Raw genomic sequence first — 17,437 nt, 5'->3', positions numbered from 1 at the left:
GTGGAAAGGGCCATTGGTCACGTACCTGTCGTACCCCAAGGCACCTAGTTGATCTTTATCAAGCATCTTTGAAAAGGGATGACAAAGAAAAGGAAACAAATTTTGTTTCAAATGATGAAAATTTCACCACTCATTATGATGTATCTAATTTCTTTAAGGATTCTGAAGGAGATATTGGCTATTTGATCAATAATGGAATAATTTGATATATGTATGTGTTTGTTAAGTATTCATGTGAATAATTTTACTGTGCATGTACTTTTACTCATTTTATTATTATTATTATTTGTTTTTGAAGAAAAATGGTAAGGATATATTCTGAAGATATTTGCCTTGCGGATAGTGCAAGTTCGCACACTATTCTTAAAAGTGATATATTTTACCCATCTTGTGCCAAAAGAATAGTATGTTAATACTATTATTGGCTCAGGTAATGTGATTGAAGGCTCCGGAAGAGCTATAATTTTGTTTCCTGGAGGAACAAAATTTATAATAAATAATGCACTATTATCTACCAAGTCTATGAGGAACTTGTTGAGTTTCAAAGATATTCGCCAAAATGAATTTATAACTTGGCATAATAGATTGGGTCATCCGGGAACAACCATGATGAGGAGAATTATTGAAAACTCTCATGGACATTCACTAAAGAACCAGAAGATTCTTAAATCTAGTGAATTTTGTTGTGCTGCATGTTCTCAGGAAAAGTTAATTTTAAGGCCATCACCAGTAAAGATTGGATTTGAGTCCCCTGAATTCCTAGAAAGGATTCAAGGTGATATATGTGGACCTATTCATCCACCATGTGGATCTTTTAGATATTTTATGGTCCTAATAGACGCATCTTCGAGATGGTCACATGTGTGCTTATTATCTTCTCGCAACCTGGCGTTTGCGAGATTACTGGCTCAAATTATTCGATTAAAAGCACAATTTTCAGAAAATCCAATCAAAACAATTCGTCTTGATAATGCTGGTGAATTTACTTCCCAAGCATTTGATGCTTATTGTATGGCTAATGGAATAAGTGTTGAACATCCAGTAGCTTATGTTCACACACAAAATGGGTTAGCAGAATCACTTATTAAACGCCTCCAATTGATTGCTAGACCCTTATTTATGAGAACAAATCTCCCAACTTCGGTTTGGGGGCATGCTATTTTACATGCCGCAGCACTTATTCGTTTGAGGCCAACGAGTTACCATCGGTTCTCTTCTATGCAATTAGCTTTTGGCCAGCAGCCAAATGTCTCCCATTTAAGAATATTTGGGTGTGCGATATATGTTCCCATTGCACCACCTAATCGTACCAAAATGGGACCCCAAAGAAAATTGGGGATATATGTTGGATATGATTATCCCTCTATAGTGAGGTATCTTGAGATACAAACAGGAGATGTATTTAAAGCCCGTTTTGCGGATTGTCATTTTGATGAATCAAAATTTCCAACATTAGGGGGAGAGAATAAGCTTCCTGAAAAGGAACTTAATTAGAATGCATCATCGTTGATGCATTTAGATCCTCGATCAGGGCAATGTGAACTAGAAGTTCAAAAGATTATACATTTGCAAAGAATAGCAAATGAATTGCCTGATGCATTTTCCGATACAAAGAGGATAACCAAATCTTATATACCAGCGAAAAATGCCCCAATTCGAATTGATGTCCCAGTAGGACAAGTAGCCACTGAAGCAAATTCACGCCAGAAGCGTGGCAGGGCAGAAAATGCCCCAATTCGAATTGATGTCCCAGTAGGACAAATAGCCACTGAAGCAAATACACGCCAAAAGCGTGGCAGGCCTGTCGGTTCCAAAGATAAAAATCCTCGAAAGAGAAAAGAGGTAAATATTCCTATTGAAAAAGACATAGTAAAGACACATGCAGTTGTCCAAAATTCTGATATAACGCTAGAAGACGTTCAGGTACCTGAAAATTGTGAAAATGACGAGATCTCGATAAATTATGTCTTTACAGGAGGGAAATGGGACCGAAATAAGATAATTGTCAATGAAATATTTGCATATAATGTGGCATTGAATATCATGCATAAAAGTAAGGATCTTGAGCCAAGATCAGTCGAAGAATGTCGACAAAGGAATGATTGGCCAAAATGGAAAGAAGCCATGAAGGCTGAATTAGACTCACTTGCAAAACGTGAAGTCTTTGGACCTGTAGTCCGTACACCAGAAGATGTAAAACCTGTTGGATACCGGTGGGTATTTGTGAGAAAACGAAATGAGAAAAATGAAGTTGTGAGCTATAAAGCCCGACTTGTGGCACAAGGTTTTTCACAAAGGCCCGGTATAGATTATGAAGAAACGTATTCCCCTGTAGTGGATGCGATAACATTGCGTTATTTGGTCAGTTTATCTGCATATCATAAACTGCATATGCATTTAATGGATGTGGTAACAACCTATTTATACGGCTCATTAAATCGGGATATCTATATGAAAGTCCCTGAAAGACTAAAGATATCTAAATCATCCAATGAATATTCGCAAGGGTTATACTCAGTCAAATTGCAAAGATCTTTATATGGTCTAAAGCAATCTAGAAGAATGTGGTATAATCGTCTTACTGAGTATCTGGCCAAAAATGGATTCAAAAATGATGATATTTGTCCATGTGTTTTCATAAAGAAATCCGCATCTGGATTCATTATAATTGCTGTGTACGTTGATGATTTAAATATCATTGGAACTCCTGAAGAGATTCCAACAATTATAAAAACTCTAAAAGAAGAGTTTGACATGAAAGATCATTGAAGAACTAAATTTTGTCTCGGCCTGCAGATCGAGTATATAAAAAATGGGATCTTTATTCATCAAACAACATACACAGAGAAGATCTTGAAGAGATTTTATATGGATAAGTCACATCCATTAAGTACCCCAATGATCGTAAGATCTTTGGATGTGGAGAAGGATCAATTCTGTCCTAAAGAAGAGAATGAGGATATCCTTGGTCCTGAAGTACCATATCTTAGTGCCATTGGAGCGCTAATGTATCTTGCTAATAATACACGACCCGATATATCATTTGCTGTGAACTTACTAGCAAGGTATAGTTCCTCTCCAACCAGAAGACATTGGAGTGGAATCAAGCAGATCTTTCGATATCTTCATGGAACGGTTGATATGGGATTGTTTTATCCCTATGGATCCAAGTCACAACTAGTTGGCTATGCAGATGCTGGATACTTGTCTGATCCACATAAAGGGAGATCTCAAACAGGATACCTATTTACATATGGTGGAACAGCTATATCATGGAGGTCCACGAAACAGACGATAGCAGCAACCTCCTCTAATCATGCTGAAATACTAGCGATACATGAAGCAAGTCGCGAGTATTTTTGGCTAAGGAGTTTGATCCAATATATCATGTCATCATGTGGACTGATTGATCAGAAGATAGCTCCAACTATCCTGTTTGAAGATAATACAGCATGTATTGCTCAACTTAAAGGCGGATATATCAAAGGTGATAGAACAAAGCATATTTCTCCCAAATTCTTCTTCACTCATGATCTTCAAAATCAAGGGACAATTGATGTCCAACAGATCCGCTCAAGTGATAATCTGGCAGATTTATTCACAAAGTCACTCCCAAAATCTTCTTTTGAAAGATTGGTACATCAGATTGGGATGCGCCGATTTCGAGATATAAAATAATGTCGGCAAGAGGGGGAGACTGTACTCTTTTTTCCTTGGTCAGGTTTTTTTCCCATTGGATTTTTCTTGACAAGGTTTTTAATGAGGCAGTCCCCATCACAAAGGATATTGTACTCTTTTTCCTTCACTAAGGTTTTTTCCCACATGGTTTTTCTTTAGTAAGGTTTTAACGAGGCAATAATCCTAAATGGTCATCCAAGGGGGAGTGTTGTGATAAGAATGGGTTATCACATCTTATGTGGATGCCCATTTTCCATAAGATAGAGTTTTCCAAGGATGAATGAATTTAATGTAGTTTGAAAAAGAAAAGCCTTGCACATGTATAAATAGGAGTATAGGCTGAGGCCTTTGAACACACAAAAAAAGTAATAAAATAATTCTCTCTCTCTTTTATGTTGCAATACTTCTCTCACTCTCTTTATACTTCTTTATATTTTATGTTTGTTACATCTTCCTTATTTATTTATTTAGTTATTTTATAACAGTTTTTAGTATTATTTGTGCTTTGTTCTGTAAAATGGTGAAATAAGAGGAATTTGTTTGTCAAAATAGGAGCTACACGCCTACACCAAAATGTAATATTCATAAAGTAAATATTAATACAGTAGAACCCCATAAATTAAATGTTCAAAAATTATTTTTTGTAATATAAGTTTGATGAAGATGTTATTCTGTTTGGCAGAAAATTAACTTAAATTGGGTGTAGTGTTTATTTTCTCTCTACCTTTATTTTATATAGAAATTAGAAAATAATCCACCTTTAAATACTCTTTATTAAATAAATAAAATTATATTATATTTTTATTAATTTATTATATTCAATCAAATCTGTTTTTAAGATAAAAGATATTTTTTTACTGACACAACATTATATAATCGTATAAATATATTTTATACTCACAATGTATTAAAATTAAATTCTAAAAAGATAATTAAAAAATAAATTAAGATTGTCAATTACTTTTCTTAATTTATATTTTTGAATTTTTAAGTGAATAAAATTTTAAATGTACATTTATATTTTATAAACATGAATAAAATAAAAAATTTAAAATTTTATTTATTAGAAAATCAAAACATTATTAAAATATGAGTTAACACTAAAATAATTATTTTTCCTGTATTCTTACATCAAATAGATTGCATGTACTATAATACATGTTTTCGATAAAAAAAAATTAAAGAACAATTATCTAAATTAATCTCTGACATTTTTAATGTTAGATATTTTATTTTTTTTAAATTTAAAATATACAATATAAATTCATAATATTTATTTATTATTAGATAATATAATTTTTTTAATTTAATTCGAAGAATAATATAAAACAGCCTCTAAAACATTAAAAAAAAATTAAAATAATCTTAAAAAACTATATTATTTAACATAAGTAAATTTAAGAGACTATTTTATGTATTTTAAAACTTAAAATATTAAATGATTGTATTTTAACTTCAGAAAAGGAGTTTAGGAATATTTTTGAATTACAACGTATGTCCATTCCCTCTACTCTAAATGGTTTTTGGAATCCCCCATCCATTGGTGCTTTTAAGATTAATTGTGATACTAGTTATTTTGGTTCGGGTGATAGTGTTGGTTTTGCTTGTGTTATTAGAGATTGTAATGGGAGTTGGCAAATGGGGTGTTTGGGAATGATTGGGAGTAATAGTATTCTTCAAGGAGAATTGTTTACTATTTGGAGAGGATATCTCTTAGCTTGGGATGTGGGTCAACGAGATGTTATTTGTGAGACAAATTGTGTGGAAGTATTTAATCTTGTTACTCAAGATGGTTTTGGGTTTATTGATCCATTGGTGCTCAAAATAAGAGATATCATGCATTGGAATTGGCGTGTTGACTTTCGTTTGATTATGAGAGATGCAAATACGGTGGCAGATACTATGACAAAGATGGCGATGAAGTTTTCGCATGTGGAGCTTCTTTCACCTTGGGAAGAGTTTAAGAGTAGTCTTAAACGGGACTGCCCCTATTTAAGCAGTTCTTTGTTTTATTTGTTTTATTTTTCTTTGTTTAATTTATTTCAGTCACGAAAAAAAACTTAAAATACTAACTCTCTAACATTAAAAACTTCAAAATCCGATTTGAGTAATTATTAAAAAATAAACTTTTCCAAATCTCATTTATTGAACTAAACCAGTTAACCAGCATACACACTATTTTCTTTTCCTAAAAATTCAGTTGAGTTCATTTTTAGTTTCTTAATCTAAAATCTCACATTTTAATTTACCATTATTTGTCGGTCTTTAACTCTTATTCTCCGACTCCATCTTACTGTCACTAAAATCCTCATCATAGAAGAACAGATCAACATTTTCCAATCAGCTTTTTCAAAATCTCAGATTGCAACAATCCTCACTCACTCCGAATGCAGCAACTGCATGTTACGTAGATTCTTTTTGTCTTCACTTCACAAGCACTCAACAAAGGGGGCCCCTTTAATTATTGGCACCATCAATCACAAGCTCCCTTGCTATTAGTGCCTCAAAAGGATCGATTTTTATGGATTCTCGATCGAATCGAACACATGGGTCGCTCTGAATCCTCGATTCGGCTCTGAATTGTGGACGCAACCGCCGAAAGATGCGGCGACGGGCCGCCGATTTTCGGCGCCCGGTTCGACGGAGGTTCTCTTATTGGATCTGGGTTCTCCTTGGTTTGTCCTCTGTTGTAGGGTTAGTCTTGTTCGTTGTGCATCATAATCAGAATGAAGATCGGGACGAGTACCCCTTGCTGGTAAGAAAAATTACGATGCATATCTTCTGTTTGATCATTTGTCTCATTGTTTGTTGTGTTTTTGGTGATCAATTTTTTATCTTTTAGAGTTTGATTGTGATGGGATTTCTGCTTGGAGCTTAGTTTCAATGCTGTTTGAATCGGTTTTGTTAATCTGATGGGTAGTTATGTCGATGTGTTATTGTGTTGTTCTCTTTGCATTTCAACTACTGTAATTGAGTTCATCACATTTTTGCTCACTGTCAATGAACTGCGGTTTAGATCAATTCGTCTTAACGGTTTTTGTGTTTGTTAGCTGCCTCAATCTGATAGCTAGCATTGGAATAGGAAGAAAGCAATTGATATTTATTGAAAATATCCTAAAGTGAATTGAGTTGTCAGTTACTTTAAAATATACAGCTGAGATTGAAGTGTTTTCAATGTGGATCAGTGCTATCTTGAATCTCAATACTATCTTCCTCTCTTGTTTCACACGTGAAAGTTGTATCCTTGGACTGAACTGTTTTATCATGATGCTTGTATTTATCCGCCCTTCTCTTCTTCTAATTGCTCTTTTTCAATAACAATGAAGCCTTGACATGTTAGTTGTATTTTAATGAGCAGTATCGAATGTTGTTGTTTTGTGCACTATTTTCGAGCTTACAATTAGAAATTATAGTTTTTTCAATCTCATTTCATCCTAGATTCAATAGTAAATGTTTCAATACTTTTTTATTTTTTGAAGGACAATGCATTTCCTCATTATTTCTATATATCCGTATACTTGAAACTTCTCCAGTAGTGGGTTATCAATAGAACAGTTTTACATGGCTAATTGATTTGTGTGTTTCACCACAATTATTTAGCATACACAACTAAATAGCCAAAACTGAAATATCTTGGTTATTTGCTGTGATTACTGATGCAATTTAATCTCATGGTTGATGCTGAGGCAATAGTCTGGCATCCTGAGGGTTATCCTGCATAAACCAGAAAGAAGGCAACCGATGATTAGTTCCTTATTTTAATAATGCATTTTCCTTTTGGGCTGGCATCACAACATTACCATTACCTATACAATTTTTGCATGTTTGGTCAAGATTGTAATTTCTGTTGCTGGATGAACTATGGGAAATTATCTGAGACTGTACTCATATTGTTGGAATTTGTTTCCATGTTCCAAGGTGTCTTCGGTTATCATGTTATCAAACGTTTCATTTGTAATTTGGCTACATTGGACTGTGTTTGGGTCCTATTGAGGAAAAGGTGTTAGGTAGATAAAAAATGATTGAGTTAGATTGAAGAAGCTAATAAAGTAATAATAGATTTTGCATGGAAAAGGTCAGTGACAAGGACAGGAAACTTTTTTTTTTTCATTTTTTGAAAATATATTTAGTATCGGCCTGAAGGGAAAGAGTCCAAAGAACATATTTTGTTGACTGGTATCATTTGGTGATTAATATTAGAATCTAAAACATGAACTAATTATTAGGTTTGGAAACTGTTCTGTCTTTACTTGCACATCATTCCGCTTTCAATTGTTGATACATAAAATCCACTCTAAGCATCCAACACTTAGGAAAATATCTGAAACCATGATGTCAAAGCCTAAAGTGGCGGACTCAAGATTCTGGATGATATCAAAAGCTAAAGTTGACTGTCACCAATATGAACTAATAAACATGTTCAAAGTATGTGTGATAACACATGGAGTGAAAAAGTATGGGATGTGGAGGTTACATATTAGTGAATGACTGTTGTTAATGCTTAGTTGATAGTGGTACTTCTTCCAAGTAGTTTATTATTCTCCACCTTCTGGTACTTATAAGGCAGGTGATTTTCCTTTGCAGGAGAGAAATGCTAGACTTGAACATTTTGCTAAGGAGAGTTTGAATTTTACTGAAGAAATTTTAAGTGTAAAATCATTTTCACGACAGTTAACCCAACAAATGATTCTTGCCAAGGCTTATGTAGTTATTGCCAAAGAGCACAACAATCTTCACCTTGCTTGGCAGCTTAGCGCAAAGATCAGAGGCTGCCAGCTTTTGCTTTCGAAAGCTGCGATGACAGGGGAGCCTGTAACACTGGAGGAAGCAGAGCCAATTATTAAAAGCCTTTCTTCTCTAATTTTTAAGGCACAAGACATTCATTATGACATTGCAACCACAATAGTGACTATGAAATCGCATATTCAAGCTCTTGAAGAGCGTGCCAATGCAGCCACGGTTCAAAGTACCGTGTTTGGTCAAATAGCAGCCGAAGGGTTACCAAAGAGTCTTCATTGCTTAAATGTGAAACTCATGTCTGATTGGCTAAAGAAGCCATCTCTGAAAGCACTCTCAGATGAAAAGAAAAACTCGCAGCGGCTTGTGGACAACAATCTCTATCATTTCTGCATATTTTCAGATAATGTACTGGCAACCTCAGTAGTTGTTAATTCAACTGTCTCCAATGCTGACCATCCAAAGCAGTTAGTCTTTCACATAGTCACTGATGGAGTCAATTATGGAGCAATGCAAACATGGTTCCTCAGTAATGACTTTAAAGGGGCCACCATAGAGGTACAGAATATTGAGGAGTTTCACTGGTTGAATGCAAGTTATTCTCCTATTGTCAAGCAGCTCCTGAATCCAGACTCAAAAACCTTTTATTTTGGGCTATATCAGGATGCAAATGTCGAACCGAAAATGCGGAATCCCAAATTTTTGTCTTTATTGAATCATCTTCGGTTTTACATCCCCGAGATTTATCCACAACTTGAGAAGGTTGTTTTCTTGGATGATGATGTTGTTGTACAGAAGGACCTGACTCAGCTTTTCTCACTGGATCTGCATGGCAATGTAAATGGTGCAGTGGAAACTTGCCTTGAAGCATTTCATCGGTACTACAAATATCTCAACTTCTCAAACTCAATTATAAGCTCAAAGTTTGACCCTCAGGCATGTGCATGGGCATTCGGTATGAACATTTTTGACTTGGTTGCATGGAGGAAGGCGAATGCGACCGCCAAATATCATTACTGGCAAGAGCAGAACGCTGATGGGACACTCTGGAAGCTTGGGACTCTTCCTCCTGGTCTTCTATGTTTTTATGGTCTGACAGAGCCACTTGACAGAAGATGGCATGTTTTAGGATTGGGTTATGACCTTAATATTGATAACCGCCTGATTGAAAGTGCGGCGGTCATTCACTTCAACGGGAACATGAAGCCATGGCTGAAGTTTGCTATAGGCAGGTATAAGCCACTATGGGACAAGTACATAAATCAAAGTCACCCTTATCTGCAAGACTGTGCCACAAGTTGAAATGCACTACTTCTCTATGCTTATGGAATTCTGCAACCCCAGATATTTTGAACTCATTGATCTGTGGTTTCCTTACTGTAGAGCCAGAAGTAGGAAATTTTGACTTTGCTAGGATTTTTTCTTATTATTTTTTATTTTTCTTTACCTTCATCCCCCTGCTATCAGTCTTGACATTGAAAGAGAACAAAAATTATTTCTTATACACTAGAAAGTTCATATGTCATAGGGGAAGAGATGTGGGAGAATACATTTTTTTGGTTAGTGGGGGCTTTCTTTTCCCCTTCTGCAAGTAGTAGAATGATTGGTTCGTTAGTAATTCTTGTAATAATTTATTTTATCACCTCTTTCAAATGACAAATAGTGATGTAATTGAATTGAAACAATTTTTTTACTCATCTCCTCATGCTTTATGAGATCCTTACAGTAACTTGATGAATCCTGCAACCTATTGATGATGAGTATTTGACTCAATGCCGAGTTAATATTCAGATTGGTCTTTGAAATTATACTTATGTCTCAATTTGGTCGTTAAAGTTTTAGTTTATTCAATTTGGCATTCAAGACTCACGTTAGTCTCTAGCCTTGTTTTTATCACAGAATTATTAACAGCGTACTAAGAAGAACTGAAATTGTCACACTAGACTCTAATAACTATTTAATTTTGTTCCCTACGAAGTCTTTTAATTTTAATTTCACTTATTAAAGGCCTTTTAGAAACTACTAAAACTTGAAAATGTAGCCAAATTACATCATAGAATAGACACGTTGTGAATTTTATGATACAAAAAATAAATCTTGCTAACTAACCAATGCTATTGTTAAACCTTTATAAATGTAGAACTCTACTTGATTTTGAGTGCAAGAAACTACTAGTCAGATAGAATGAATCCTCAGGAATCAAGATACAACATGCCAACTCCATCCCTTTTATTTTTTGACACACGCACTTAACTCCTCTACTACCTATTGCACTTCTATAACAATGTAACTACTTTAACTAGCTCTAACACCATACAATTACTCCCTTCTAATCCTTTTGTGCCCTCTCTTATTCTATTTTGTGATGAAATAGCTATATGGTGATTCTAACCTGTAAGTACACAAAAGTTAAAACAATCTAACAAAAAATTATTGTGCTTTGTGACACATCGGAGGGGCAACCACAACAATCAATACATGGAACTCATCCTCCTCACTGATACGTGCTCAGGAGGTAAATAGAAAAATAACTATCCAACTATCCTTTTTAGAGTTAATAGTCAAATTAGTTCCGAATCAATGACTCGTTTTTCAAATTCATTCTTAAAAGATTTTATCAATTAAATTGATCCTTCAAAAATTATAAATTAATTATTTTTGTCCTTCAGTCACTCAATTAACAAGTTTCGTCAACGATTGATAATATGAAATGTTAACTCACATTATACATAATACCTATTATATTCAATTGGATGCTGAACAAATATATTTATAAAAATCTATTAATTTAATGTCGTTAGGTTATATTAGGATTACTTTATATAATTGAAAAAATAGACTAAATTAATAAATTTTCAAAAACATATTTGTTCAACGTCCAATCAAATATGCTATGTGTCATGTATACTGTCAGTTAACATTCTATATCATCAATCGTTGACGAAAACTATTAATTGAGTGACGGAAGAATAAAAATGATTAATTTGTAATCTTTGAAAGACTAATTTAATTGATACAATTTTTCAAAAATAAATTTGGAGAATCATCTCTCTTTCAAAGACTAATTTTACTGTTAACTCGTTCTTTTTATCTTTATCTTTTCGTTGCTGCTGTGTCTTTTATTCTTGGAATTTTTTTTCCTTATCACTCACATACTTTCTATTTGTCCCAATCATTGAAACTCCATACGCATTCGGATCCATCATTGAACCTGATACGAAAGAAATTTGATGATGCACTCAAATTTAACTTATTATTCTACTTCTGAATAACTGTACAAAAAGTCAAAAGCCTGATTGGTTAGTCATTAGTTCATCAATTGTATCGTTTTTTAATTACCTACAAAAGCATCTTGGTTGCAACTTGCAAGTCAACAAACCTAAACAGTTCAGGTTTACACAACTATGGATTTTAATAATGCAGGGTAATGTACACGTAGGTGGAGAAAATTTTGATCCTAATGTGGCATTCACCATTTAGGATCACTGGTCATTTTTCAGTTAAGAAGGTTCTTGATCATACAGCATAAGGAAAACCATCATTTACCATATATTACAATCAATAAAATTTGTATATTTCACATACAAATGAGGCCAAAGAAGTCGGCAATGGAACTTCATTTTCAAGGAACTTCATCATAAAGCTCAGGATTATAATAGAATATGATCATATTCAAGATGCGGGACAAACTATATCATAGATGACGTAACATAACTATAGTATTTCATTATGTAACTCGAGATAGAATTTCTTATGATATCAATCATGTAAGAAAGATTTACTGATGTCAGGATACATAAAGCTCTGAAACCAGGAAAGACATGAGGATTACTCAACTTGGGCATCAGACCAAATAGCAACCTCTGAGTAGCCATCTTCGGTAGCACATCCACGGAACATGCCTGTTGTGTTAAAAGACATCACAACTTCTCCTGCAGCAGACACAGCGATCAAACCAACGGTGCCCTTTGGTGTGCGCTCGTGCACAACACAATCAGCAGCTTCCTTGAGAGAGAGGCCTTTGAACTCCATCAGGGCAGCCACGTCTCTTGCAACCGTCCCACGTATTATTGATTCACCTTTGCCTGTTGCTGAAACTGCACAAAGCTCATTGGCATAAGTCCCGGCACCTATGACAGGTGTGTCACCGATTCTGCCAGCCATTTTGTTCACTAATCCTCCAGTAGATGTAGCAGAAGCTAGATTACCATGACTGTCAACAGCCACACACCCGACAGTCCCAATTTGGCTATCCCCATTAGCACACGGCTTTTCCTTCTTAGTATCATTTTGGATGGGTTGGGCGTTATAATCAATCTGAAGTTATCAATACAAACAATTGAAGTGATCTATGTGACATAAGATATGCTACTTTTCGACTTTAAATTCAGCATACTTAATAACCCCACCTAAAAAGCACAGAGCATAGGCAAATTCAAATACCTGGACCCTATTGGCTTCTTTTGCTAGCTTCAGTCTCTCAACATTTTCAGGAGTAATGAAATGGCTTGAATCTACTATCTCAACACCCTGAAATATTCGACAATGAAGATGTATCTACAAGCTACAAGTATTCATCTCAAAACAACAATTTACGAGCATATGCATTCAAATCTGAACTTCTAAATCATACAATTAGATGATGACATAGCAGGTTAATACCATGTGTCACAAATTAATTGGTTGACGTGTTCATGGTTATAATTAGTTGACCAATCATTGTGTGACACGTGATTACGTGGTAGCATTCTATGTCATCATGCCGCATGACACAGACACATCATCATCTAACTTATAAAAGCACCAATTTGACTTACAATTGTATTATGATTAACAAATCTTTAGGAAACTAATTTGGAGAATCTGAGTATTTTCCATGTATGAATTTGAGTATTAACTCAATAAAGTAATAATGTTGATGCAGAAAGAAAGAAAGAACAACGAAATGATGACCTAACTTGTTCTCTTGCAAATTGCTCTGCTCCATCAAATGCAAGATATATATGAGGAGTCTTCTCCATAACAAGACGAGCCAAAGAGACGGCGTTAACAACCGTGGTTAAACCAGAAACAGCACCACATCTCATAGTGTTGCCATCCATGATCGAAGCTTCCATTTCAACTGTGCCTTCGGAGGTCAACACAGAACCCCTACCAGCATTGAAGTGCGGAATATTCTCCAATTCACGAACCTATACAGAAGAGTAAAAGCATGAGATCACAGAATCTTTGAAGAAAGTGAAGAGAATACCGTTACGGTTATTACTGTACCACGAGCTCAACCACGTCCAAAGGAGGCGAATTGGATTGAAGAGCTTCGACGCCAATTTGAAGGCAGTGGCGGAGGGCTTCCTCACGGGGCTGGCGGCGGTCATGTGGCAGTGAACGGGAGATGTCGCCGGCGCCGCCATGCACAGCTATAGCCCAACCCATGGAGACTCCAGTCAAGCCAGATCTAGTTATGTGTGCCCGGTTGAGATCCCAAGCCAACAAATTTTTTAAAAAATATTTCTAATATCAACTCATTTTATATTTATTATTATATATTTTATAAATAAATAAAAAGATCTATAATGAATTAATTGTTGTAAATAAATAAATAAGGAAGAGGTACTAAATATAAAATAAAAATGTGTAAATAGAAGACATTAGTATTAATATTTACTAATATAATTATCTTATTATAATAAAAATAATTTATATATTTACTAGTATATTATAATGTATCAATGGCTATTTATTTCATTTGTTTTTATCACATTAATGATAAAATAAAAGATAAAATAAAAAAATTGGACGTGATAGTACATAGGTCAAGTTTGGATAAAGAACTTAATTAAGTTCTTTTTGAGAAAATAATTTAGACAATAAATAATTATATTAAAAATAGCTTATAAATAAGTTATTTTGTATTTGAATTTTTAATTCTAAAAATGCATTTTATAAAAATGTGATTAAAAACAGTGGTATTATTAGAAAAGTCATTTTTTTTAATATCTCTATAAACTCTTAAATAACTCTTTAAAAAGTTACAATTTAATTTAAAAAATTACACCAAACATTAACACTATTACTTTTCATAAATTAAAAGTTCAAAAAATTACTCTTAAAAATTCTCAAACGAACCCACAGTAGCATTTGTTATAATGTGAGGGAGAAAACATAAAAAATGTTATATAAAAAATTTAATTACTAAATTAATTATTATATATAACATTTATTAGATTTATCTACTTGGGTATTAAGATACATATTAAGATAATTAATTAAGATTTTTTTAAATATATACAAAAAATTTAGATTTAATACATTTATTTTTTATTTATTAAAAAAAATATTTAAAATACTTTATTAATAATAGTCTTATCATGTGCTTTTAGAGTAGATGTTTGCTAAATTCATATTTATTTAATTTACTTTTTAATATTCATTTTATATAAATAATTAATTTTTTTACACTCTTAACATAGTTGAAAAAACATTTGTAATATGATTTTCATTTTTTTAGTGGTAGTAATAGAAAAGAAATAAAATAAAAAAATGAAAATAAAATTAAAATATAGGATGATAATTTAGATCCAGAATCCATGTAATTATGACCAATTTCAAATTACATGAGAGCTAGCTGGTTTTGGTTTTATATGTTGATGGAAAATTATGGGCAGGATACCATTGTGAATTAATTAAATTAAATTAAATGGCCACTAATTTCTCACTTCTTTTTCCATAATTTACTACTACCATAACTGATGCACTACTGATTATTATTTAAATTTCAAACTGTGCTACTCATTTGACCTATTTCCACTTTTATATTCTAAATTCCAACTCAAAAAATGCCAATTTCTCTCATCATCGACGAAACAAATATTGCTGAATTCCTTCTTATCTTCATCTTGCTTTTACTTCCAAACAGCATCAAATAAACATCAACATGCAGTGGACACTAACATGTATAGTTAGCGGCAGAGTTTCATGTTTTTTCACTACAGGTAAACATACATCATCAAAATCTGCTACTTTCTTTGTTACCATAATGTTTATTATAATATTTAGTGACTATTTTCATCAACTTTTCATAGATGACTATAAAATGGCTTCATTACCGCACGTGTCAATGAGAAAAACTAGTATTCAACATAGAAATTTATTGCATGAAAGTGAAAATTTTAGTAAAACCGGACAACTAAACAATCCAATGGTGAAGGACAAAGATGGGATTCAGATTGGAAATCAGTATAATGATTCAAATTGGTCACTCTCAATGGATGAAGATTACATAGTATTTTGCTTCGGAGAAGATGGATCATTTGATGTTGTTAAAGAAGTCAAATCCAATAATTATGCCGATGACGAAGAACTACAAGAAGAAACTGATAAGCAGATGCATGGGAATAGATCAAATGATGATGAACAATATCAAAATTGTACAGAATTTTTTAAAGAGGTGCAATCTCATTACCCTTGATCTATTATTAGTTTCTTATTGATTTATATCTTCTTTTATTACTTTGTAGGAAGAGATAAAAGAGATGGAAAGAGAGCAAATCCGAGAAGGAATTGATGAGTTTGGAATATTGTACTCTGAATTAGGTGATTCTAACCGATCTGAAGGCAGTAATGGTTCTTTTGCATTCCCTGTGTAAGTAAAAGCATATGCTACCATATTTAAAAATGTTAACTATGCTCATTTTAAAATGTATTGTATAATGTAAATTGTAAAATAAGATAGTATCATAAAATATTATAGTAGTTAAAATATAAAAATGGGTGGGTTGTTTATCAATGATTCAAAAGTGATTTTCGAGTTATTCTCTTATTTGTTTTGGAAAATTTCAGGTTAAATTGGGAATGGATGGGAAGCCCTGTAAAGATGCCTAAGTCAGAAGATATTTGTCAAAAGAAGCAAAAGATCCGATTTATTCCATTTCAGTGCTGTCGATTCTGATCATGACTCCACATTTTCCCATTTTTTTTTTCACAAATGAATGCTTCTGTTTAGTGAATAATAAGCTAGAAATATAATTTACCATTTCTTCATCCTGTCAAAACATAAATAACGAATTAAGTTTATCAAATAGACCGAAGAGTTTGGTTGAGGTTTTTTTTTTTTACTTTTTTTTTTTTTTTACTTTAGCGTATCTATCATGCAGCTTGAATGATGAGATATATACATCTTTATAAAATATTGTTCATATTGTTATTGAATATAGAACTTCTTAGAATAAAAAAAAATTGTAAATGATAAAAATGATATGAGGAACTTATTATCTTTCCATTTATATGTTTCTTTACAAGTATGTTTCATAAAATAATCCAAAAACAATTAATTAGTAACAACTATATTTTTATTCGAGTACCAAAAATATTTGGTGTATGAATAACGTTTTTCTTTAAAAATGATTACCTCAAGTAGTGAATGAATGTCTTCATTATATAAAATATATTGGCCATTTATACAATTTAAAAGATTTAATTATTTTATTAGTCATTATAATTTCACTAAATTTTTAATTAAGTCTTTATAGTTTAAAAATTTGTAATTAAATTCTCATATTAAATATAAATTTTCAATTAAGTTCTTTCTAACTTTTTTAGTTAAAAAATACAACTGTTTTTCTGGAATAATCTTTTTTGTTTGATATAAGATGAAATTGTGAAATATTCTAAAAGCAAATATTCTAATATAATTGTTTTTTTTATGAAAAATAATAATAAAAATCTAATTACAAACTTTTATCTAAATATAGGAGCCTAACTATAACCTTTTTAAATTATAAAAAATTGATAAAACTATAAAAAGTTAAAAACTAATAACGTAATTAAACCAATTTAAAAATTAATTTATTTTTTGCTATCATGCGAGCTTTTAAAATAATTTAATAAGTTTTTCGTAATTCCTAATAGTCCTTTATTGACTTTTTATTGTTTTGTTAAATCATTTCTCTGAATAATCTAAATATAACTCTACTTATGTTAGTATTAAAGCAAGTTATTATTATCCTAAAAAATTATAATCCCT

At 32.6% G+C, this 17,437-nt stretch overlaps 3 protein-coding genes across 3 annotated transcripts; 2 read left to right on the top strand and 1 right to left on the bottom strand.

Annotated features, from left to right (window-relative positions):
- The first annotated feature begins 5,896 nt into the window (after positions 1-5,896).
- On the top strand, positions 5,897-10,202 carry LOC130944799 (hexosyltransferase GAUT11-like). Its single transcript, XM_057873338.1, has 2 exons — positions 5,897-6,433; positions 8,263-10,202. The coding sequence occupies exons 1-2, from the start codon at positions 6,281-6,283 to the stop codon at positions 9,715-9,717; spliced, it is 1,608 nt and encodes a 535-aa protein (XP_057729321.1). The 5' UTR covers positions 5,897-6,280; the 3' UTR covers positions 9,718-10,202.
- Positions 10,203-11,941: 1,739 nt separating this feature from the next.
- Positions 11,942-13,918, bottom strand: LOC130946126 (isoaspartyl peptidase/L-asparaginase-like). The gene is made up of 4 exons (XM_057874810.1): positions 13,687-13,918; positions 13,374-13,607; positions 12,859-12,945; positions 11,942-12,732 (listed from the first exon to the last, which is right to left on the bottom strand). Exons 1-4 carry the CDS (start codon positions 13,846-13,848, stop codon positions 12,244-12,246), a joined length of 972 nt encoding a protein of 323 aa, XP_057730793.1. The 5' UTR covers positions 13,849-13,918; the 3' UTR covers positions 11,942-12,243.
- Positions 13,919-15,613: 1,695 nt separating this feature from the next.
- LOC130935107 (protein BREAKING OF ASYMMETRY IN THE STOMATAL LINEAGE) lies at positions 15,614-16,363 on the top strand. The gene is made up of 3 exons (XM_057864683.1): positions 15,614-15,862; positions 15,933-16,057; positions 16,255-16,363. Exons 1-3 carry the CDS (start codon positions 15,614-15,616, stop codon positions 16,361-16,363), a joined length of 483 nt encoding a protein of 160 aa, XP_057720666.1.
- Positions 16,364-17,437: the final 1,074 nt, after the last annotated feature.

Source organism: Arachis stenosperma, chromosome 1, assembly GCF_014773155.1.
Source record: "Arachis stenosperma cultivar V10309 chromosome 1, arast.V10309.gnm1.PFL2, whole genome shotgun sequence".
Taxonomy (NCBI): Eukaryota; Viridiplantae; Streptophyta; class Magnoliopsida; order Fabales; family Fabaceae; genus Arachis; species Arachis stenosperma.
The sequence above is the reverse complement of the archived record's forward strand: the minus strand, read 5'-3'. Positions and strand labels throughout refer to the sequence as shown.

Coding starts and splice junctions, on each gene's coding strand:
- LOC130944799 (XM_057873338.1), top strand. CDS start 6,281: ATGCGGCGACGGGCCGCCGATTTTCGGCGCCCGGTTCGACGGAGGTTC. Junction 6,434..8,262: donor GGGACGAGTACCCCTTGCTG/GTAAGAAAAATT, acceptor TTTCCTTTGCAG/GAGAGAAATGCTAGACTTGA.
- LOC130946126 (XM_057874810.1), bottom strand. CDS start 13,848: ATGGGTTGGGCTATAGCTGTGCATGGCGGCGCCGGCGACATCTCCCGT. Junction 12,946..13,373: donor AGCAATTTGCAAGAGAACAA/GTTAGGTCATCA, acceptor CGAATATTTCAG/GGTGTTGAGATAGTAGATTC. Junction 12,733..12,858: donor AAGAAGCCAATAGGGTCCAG/GTATTTGAATTT, acceptor TGATAACTTCAG/ATTGATTATAACGCCCAACC.
- LOC130935107 (XM_057864683.1), top strand. CDS start 15,614: ATGGTGAAGGACAAAGATGGGATTCAGATTGGAAATCAGTATAATGAT. Junction 15,863..15,932: donor GTACAGAATTTTTTAAAGAG/GTGCAATCTCAT, acceptor ATTACTTTGTAG/GAAGAGATAAAAGAGATGGA. Junction 16,058..16,254: donor GGTTCTTTTGCATTCCCTGT/GTAAGTAAAAGC, acceptor GGAAAATTTCAG/GTTAAATTGGGAATGGATGG.